The 8,104-nt window shown below is 37.3% G+C and overlaps 1 protein-coding gene across 1 annotated transcript; it reads left to right on the top strand.

Moving 5' to 3' along the window:
• Positions 1 to 424: 424 nt before the first annotated feature.
• LOC122817339 (fibrinogen-like protein 1-like protein) lies at positions 425 to 7,054 on the top strand. The gene is made up of 3 exons (XM_044090551.1): positions 425 to 479; positions 568 to 679; positions 6,335 to 7,054. Exons 2-3 carry the CDS (start codon positions 595 to 597, stop codon positions 6,961 to 6,963), a joined length of 714 nt encoding a protein of 237 aa, XP_043946486.1. The 5' UTR covers positions 425 to 479; positions 568 to 594; the 3' UTR covers positions 6,964 to 7,054.
• The last annotated feature ends 1,050 nt before the right edge of the window (positions 7,055 to 8,104 follow it).

Below are 8,104 nucleotides of genomic sequence, written 5' to 3'. Positions count from 1 at the left end.
AAAATAAAGCCTTCTAAGCTTTTAGGCTGAGAGGAGTGGATCAGTTTCTCTGTAAATGCTGGAAGTTAAGATTCATATGGAAGAAAAAAATATTAAAGCAAATAAGAAAACGGTATCTCCTTAGCCTATAGAGTAATGAAAGGTTCTTTTAAATGCTTTTTAACCAAAGATTAAAGCTCTGGTAAGAAAGCAGATTTTCTAAATTGTTAGAGGTTAAACATAATGGGCAAGCACAGAATTATTAACTATTATCCTGTACAAATATAAATTTAAATAATAACCTTCAATTTATGATGAGGGTGTGGTGAAGGCAAAACCTTACACTTGGCAAACAAAATTTGATTATAGTGGTAATCACAGCTCCTAGATCTTAAACTGTGATAATATCAGATTATTTATTCATTACTTCCTGGATGGCAAACCTATATAAAGCATAGGGGATTAACAATACTTCATCCAGACCCACAAGACAAAGCAAGGTACTGTAATGTCTTCTGAGAGATGAACACTACATAGTACTTTCACTGTATGTTGATAATGAAAATGTTTTTGTTTCTTCTATTGCAGGTTCTTGGAATACAGAAGACTTACGGAATGGCAAGTCTTAGTCTTCTGAGTATTTTGGCCATGTGCTGTATCTTTGTTGATGCTCAAGTACTATTGGCTGCTTTGGGTGGAGGTAAGTGTTTTTCACACTTTATACATAGATTATGGAGCATGCACACATTACAATGGGTTTCTAGAGTGTAGCCATGTGAAATGTTAAAAAATAACATCAGTGCTGTCACAAAAGGTTGACATACTAGCCAAGGAAGTTTTCTGGTTATTGTCTATTGTGATTTATCTTTTATACACATAGAGTAAGATATGTCTGTGCCATTTTTGGTTTAAATAAGTCTAAAATGTCATTGCTAATTAATAGTAATGGCATTTGTATTATGAAATCACTATTTCTAATCTAAACTACTGCTGAAACACCTTCAGACAGATATTGTGCACACTGAGTGTTTGATTAATTTAGTTAACAGTTAGTACCAGCTCTATTGGCACAGAAGGATGAAGGCCTAACCACAGCCTCAGTGGGACGAGTCTTAACTAGTGGCTTTGTCACCTGCTGGGGCTGCTATGGGGGCTGGGAGCAATGGTATTACCTGCTTGCACCTTCTTGGGGTGAGGGGTAGGGTGTTTGTGCACACACTTTATGGTTGAAATCTCCGTGCAAAATGCGGCTGACCAGAAGTGCTACTTACAAGCAGGTAAGGCTTTACTAAAGTTACATGTAGATAAACAGACACCAGTCACACAGCACATTGCACACCAACTTCTTGACTGCATTTGGGATGTGCAGAGGGAGGCTAAGACTTACAGCAAAAATATAGCCAGAGATACAATTATTGCACTGTTCAAAAGTATCATACTTTTTAAATACTGGGGCATTATCTGAATTGCATTTGGATGCTTGGAAAATTCCAAACAAGATTTCCTTTATTTGTAATCTGTTAAGTTTCTTGATAGTTAATAAGTATTAATAAATATTACATTTGGCTTTTTCTAAACAAATAAGGCAGTTTGGGCAATCCTAGCATTTTAAAGAAGCAAACAAAAGTGTTATTTATTGAATATAGTGTTATACGCAGAGAGATGGATCTTCTGGCTCCTTTGTAATTAGTTTTCCAGGACGTGTTGTGCACCTTCTCTCACTATTCAGATGGGGGAGGACACACTTAACACAATGGGGAAGGGAAAAGTTCTGTAAGCAGTTAGAGATGAAAACTGGCAGAAGATATATTAAAAAGCAACAACAAAGACACAGAAGATCACTCAAGACAAAACAAATAATATGCTTGTACAATTCATGAAAAAAAGATACTTTAGATGGGTCTGGTACAGCTCTGAATCACCAGTGACAAATCTTAGCCACTTTGATTAAATGTGGTAGGAGAGCTGAGGGAATGAATGCTGATAAGCAGGAAATAGCAGGACTGAAGTGGTTAGAAACAGCACTCTCAGGGTATCAAGGAAAGGACTTTGAGAAGCAGATGCCTTGCTATTCTTGTGCCTGATGCAACTGTTTCCAGATCCAGCACTCCCACTCAACTTAAAAAGAGCTGTTCTCTGTCTTCAGAAATGAATGCTAGTAAAGTCTGATCAGGACTTGCCAATCATGCTGCCTATCAATTCGCGCCCTCTTCTGCCTACCCTAGTTACACCTCTGTCTAGAAGGATGATTTTTTATTAAATCTCCACCAAACAAATACACTGAATATTATCAGTAATGCAGAACAGGATATAAACTTTAAGCAGTATTGCAGTGAATTCTAGGTAATCCAGGCCGGAGGTGATCATAGGCAAAGCAGTAGCACTGCAGAGGTAAGGGTGGATACTGCATAAAAATGATAAAGACAGGCATAGGACTGCAGAACAATGGTAGAGGTAAGGACAGGACTACAAAGGTAAGGGTGGGCATAGCACTGCAGTGATGAAGGCAGGTATAGCACATATACAATGCAGTCTGATTTCTACTGCATACACTGCAGTTCGATTATTTGACTCAGTGAATACATTGTTCAAAGGCCTTATCACACAAAATGTTGCTTTGCATCCCTAACTGCCAAGAAGAATTAATTTACCTAACTCCATGAAAGTTACCACTTTCTGTGCTGCAGGTATACCTGTGCTTATACCTTTGTTGGCTGATCTCACAGATGTAGCTAAGCTCCTTCACAGTTATACAGTTTTAACAATCAGACCATGACAATATTTGCAATGACATATGCACTCCCCTAAAGGAGTATTCTAAAGAAGATTCCTGCAAAGAAATAGGTGCAAACTGCAGAATATAGGATTCTCAGATTCTGCATTACTAGCATTACTAAGACTAAATGGGTCCCTCTGTCTGGTAGAGCTTCCTGCCTGCTTAAGTCACTTACATTTAAGCTACTTATGGATACATATTGTTCCCTGCTGGCTAAAAAATTATCAATACAGAATACATTCTATACACTGTGAAATAACACCTCTACCAAATTACACAGGCTTAATTTTTCCTTAACCATCTGCAAAAGATCATTTGTATATCTGGTCCTTGCTAAATGGAATAGTCTGCCAGCCCAAACTTTCAAACTGTAGGATATCTCACTTTTTAAACAAAAATTCAAGGTGCACCTGTTGAAACACAAACCACTGCCTCCGGAACACCAGTAGCAGAAATAAGTCGTCTGTAGGTGCAGTCCTTGGGATTACACTTACAGACTACTTATTTCTGCTGCTTGTGTTCCGAAGGCAGTGTTTTGTGTTTTAGTGGTACTTGGTTCTGCCTTTTTGTAGCTTTTTGTTTTTATTGCCCCTATTGAATGAAAATTAATATGTACGATTTAAAGATCTCAGTTAGAATATGTTACTCTGAATTGATACCCTTTATTCTATAAAGTAATTGATGTTTTAGGTAACATTCATGTGTATTAACAACCTCAACCTGTTTGAATATTCTGTGCTACTATATTCTTTTTCATACCCATCCATTTATATGTTATAATGTCTTTACTGTAATTGTAGCCTTATTTTTTTTCTCTGTTCAGACTGACTTTATTCACTTCAAAGTTTTATATATATATATATATATATATATATATATATATATATATATATATATATATCAATCAAATGTGTTGTGTAGCCTTATGACCTGGGTAGTGGCTGAAGAAGGCTGTGTACCAGTCCACGACCCTAAACAACAAATCTCAAACAAACAAACAAACCAGCTCCAGACAAGTGACAAATGGAGTACCTCAGGGTTCAGTCCTTTGACAACTCTTGTTTGGCATCTACTTCTCTGAAGTACAGGTCAACACTAAGGGACTCTGGCTAACAAAGTTCGCAGATGACTGCAAACTGGGAGCCATTATTGAATCCACAAATGATGTGGATATTCTACAAAAGGGCCTTATGGAAACAGATGCTTGGTGCCTTAGCCATCAGCTCAAGCTTAATGCCAAGAAATATATAGTTATCCCCTTTGCAAAAAAACATGTACCCATGAATTACCACATAGGTGGCAGTACACTAAACACTGAAAGTGTGATGAGAGACTTAGGGACACAGGTGGACAGTGGTCTCACTTTTGATAACCACATCGCCACAGCAGTCAGGAAATCCTTCTATGTGACACACCTCATCACTAAGGGCTTTTCATCCAGAAAAATGGAGGTCATTGTCCCACTGTACTTATTCCTCATTAGACCCATTACAGAGTATAAAGCCCCATTTAGTATGTACCTCACAAGACATCTGCAACAGCTGGAAAGGCCGCAGAAAAACCAACTTAATTAAAGGAATCACAGGTCTAAAGCAGATGCCATATGCTGACTGTCTAAAAAAACTCCAGCTATACTCTGTGGCATATCTTCTACTCAGAGGCGATCTCTGCTTAACATACAAGGCTATGTCAAACCCTGAGCTGTTGGACATGCACCACTTAAAGAAATTCCAATCCCTCAGAGCCACACGCTAAACCTTGTCATCACAATGAACAAAACATGCTAGAGGGATAGGTTCCTGACCCAGAGACTCCCCATACTCTGGAATAGACTGCTCATACATGTCAAGCAGAGCGCCTCCTTGGCCCTCTTCAAAAGGAACCTTGACGATTGGATGGGAGATAGGAAATTCACCCTGGTGAGCATGTCAGTCACCCTGCTAGACAGGGGTCCAGGAAAGTAAATATTGTAGGAAGAAATATCCAAGGAATTGTTATGGCTAGACTTGTATAGGCCCTAGGGCCAATAGCCTAGTACCAACCTATGAACCTATGAACAAATAAAATGCATTTAGAAGTAATCATGGAAAAATTATGCTTCAAGTATTAGACAAGAAAATTCGTACTTAGTAATCCAAATAATAGTTAATAAGCCAAATAACAGAAAATAGAGATTTGCATGAGGAGTTATGATAGTAATACACATGGTGAAGAAAAACTGAATAGTCAACTATGTGTAAGCTTTAGAAATATGACTATATAGAAAACGCTGTAGTACTAGGATAAAGAAAGAAAGAAATATGTAAATAAGGCTGCAAATAATGGTCCAGTTAGTAGCCTGCAACAAATCCAACCATTTCTACTTAGATTTCTTATAAATTAGATTACAAAAGGTAAGTGTATGAGTTCCGGTTAGTGATAAAATAAGACACTCAGGGCAACACAGAGCTAAACATTCCCCCATACCAATACATTGGAGATAAGACAAACACCAAATGATAGAAAAGTAAGACGGTGAGAATGTGATAGAAATATAATGAAAATATAAGTAAAATCTCAAGATTCAGGGAGATAGTTACATCCCACTATTTTTCTTCAAGGTTGCATCATGTACATGATGCTTTGTGCTGATAAAATGATAAAAAGGGGAGGATACAGACACTCATACCAGACATGTTTTTTTAAGCCTGGGAAAGATCATCTTTCTTTTTTATTAGGAATAATATTGTTACCTTTTTACCAGGAATGTAACTGCTACTTCAGAAATATACTAACAAGTCATGAAAGGAACCCAAGTTTGTACTAGATTTACATTGCCTAGATTTTCTTTCAGTGCGGAGATTTTCAAATTATTTACACACCTCCCAAATAGTTGTCAAAAAAAAAGAATGTTTTAAATGTTAGTTCTGATAGTAGCATTTCTTTGCAAGGTTTGGTTGCCAAGTGGCATGTATATTGGGGCACCACTTTCTACCAGGTCAATGATTCATATGATAGCAAGCTCGGGTAATTGTGAATCACCTAGAATAGGCCATGCATCTACAGGGCAGCTTCGTATGGAGGGATGTCCTACAATCCCAGCAAATAAATATCCAAAGGACTGAGCATAATATAGACTGCTGAAACACTTAAAAAGGGATAAGGGGGGAAGAAAATAAAGAAGAATGTTAAGAATCTTAATGAAGCATGGACCACATTTTAGTTTCCATGCTGCTTTCTATAGAAGCTAGTCATATCAGGCTTCATAACTTCATAAATAATTCATAAGGCGGTACAGGTAAGGGTTATATCTCAGATATGGCTATAATCATAGAAAGGAAACCTCTTGAGAGAATTAAATAAGGAAATCCCCCAAAGGTGTATTGTGAATGACAGCAAGGTTTAGTCTTAATTTCTAAACATGTTATATCTGGAGCATGTATGTAATATCAGAATTACATTAACAGTATGCACAATGTTTCATTTACAAACCAAAGTGTGTAGTTAAATATTCTACTCTACGGGAAAAAGAAAAATGAGAAATGCTGTGTTTCAAGGTCATGCTGTTACTGTAGCTTTTTTTTTTTTTTACTTTTACAGCAATCCGTGACTGTCAGACACTGTATGAAGCAGATAACACTTTGCAAACAGGTGTCTATACTGTTCATTATGACATTAATGCAGCTGGAAAGAAGGCCACTTGTGACATGGGGGCAAAAGGCTGGACTGTTATATTTCAGCGCTACATGAACAGAGATGTCAACTTTGACCTTGACTGGAAGTCGTACAAGAATGGGTTTGGAGATGTACAGTTCACCTACTGGCTAGGCAATGAGTTTGTACACCAGCTAACTAAAAAGGCAAACTACAAGCTCAGGGTGGTATTCTCAGCTGGTGGTGTCAGCAAGTTCACAGAATACAGCCACTTCAAACTGGAGCCAGAATCGCAGAACTATGCCATAAGACTGGGTACGTACCAGCCAAGTACAGCTGAAGATGGCTTCACTGATCCTATGGTGAAGAATCAGGTGGACAATACCATGTTTAGTACTCCTGACAATGACAAAGATCATTCTCCTGCCAACTGTGCTGCCACATACCAGAGTGGCTGGTGGTTTAGAGACTGCTATGCCTCCATCCTGACCCTGAAGGACCACCTTGAATGGCAAGGTCTGTGCAGCAGTAAGGGAGAGTGCACCTTTGTCAAAATGATGATTATGAGAGCGTAATTGTAATTACCAGTTACACATGTAGATTTAGCAATACCAGAAAATTGGAAAAAAATGTTGTAAAAGAGGAAGGTAGATGATTTGTTCTGCAATGATCTGCATTGGTAAAAATAAATAAATAAATAAAAATATAGAATGTTGTTACTACTTTTCTTGCATATGATATTAAAATTCTGAGAGATAAAATGCTCTCTATATTTCTTTTTGTGTGATATATGTTGAATATGAATCAAAATTATGTATTAGACTAACTGGAAAACACACTGGTATACTATCATTACATAACAGTGAATGCATACACTTGAGTGTGGAGTTTGAGACATTTTCATTTATTTATTTTTGTTTTGTTTAATATGTTTTTTTTTTAACCAAGCACCTTTTTTGTTGATCAGAACAAACCATGCTGATCAATGAGTAGATGTCAGTGGCAGATCTAGGAAGGACACTGAGCAAACTCGGATCTATAATATATAACATTAAGTATTCTGTTTTTTTGCTTATTTTTTCGAGTTATTCATAGCACTTGTATACTATATATTTTTCTAGCTAGTTTCACTGTGTGTGAGGTATTAACTAGAAACTGTCCACTTTTATTAAGCATCTGTTGGGTTGTTTGATTCTGAAAACTTGTTTGCAGTTAAAAGCTTTCTCTAGAGACTCCTTTAGCTGTTTAAAACTTTCATTTAAAGGCTCACTGCTGCTTTTCTGCTCTGAGAAACATTTCTGCAGTTTGTTTCTAAGTAGTGTGGATATTTGTAGCATTGCCCATATTCAGGCTTGTGTTTGGGCCTAGTGTTTGTGGAGGCTGTGTGTCTGAGCACATATTCAGGGACATCTTGGTTTAGCCAAAACCATCAGGCATTTCAGTGAGAGAGAATTGTTTAAGGTCATTGGCTGACTGAGGTCACCTGGACTACAGCTTAGACTAAGCACCTCATTGGTTCTTTTGAGCTTTTTTTCTTAAATGTTGTCTCAGGTTTCAACTTTCTGTTACCAAAGAAGTTAAGTTGTGAGTGTTTCTGCCATTTCACACTGAGCTAATCGAAGGAAGGACACTGAGCAAACTCGGATCTATAATATATAACATTAAGTATCCTGTTTTTTTGCTTATTTTTTCTAGTTATTCATAGCACTTGTCTAC

The sequence above is a fragment of the Protopterus annectens genome, chromosome 12.part0 (genome assembly GCF_019279795.1).
Source record: "Protopterus annectens isolate FY-2018-M chromosome 12.part0, PAN1.0, whole genome shotgun sequence".
Taxonomy (NCBI): domain Eukaryota; kingdom Metazoa; phylum Chordata; order Ceratodontiformes; family Protopteridae; genus Protopterus; species Protopterus annectens.
Note: the sequence above shows the minus strand (reverse complement) of the source record. Positions and strands in the feature narration are given on the sequence as shown.

What these genes read in the sequence shown, in the direction of transcription:
- LOC122817339 (XM_044090551.1), top strand. Translation starts at nt 595, where the DNA reads ATGGCAAGTCTTAGTCTTCTGAGTATTTTGGCCATGTGCTGTATCTTT. An exon ending in ATTGGCTGCTTTGGGTGGAG is followed by an intron (nt 680 to 6,334) that starts GTAAGTGTTTTT and finishes TTACTTTTACAG; the next exon opens with CAATCCGTGACTGTCAGACA.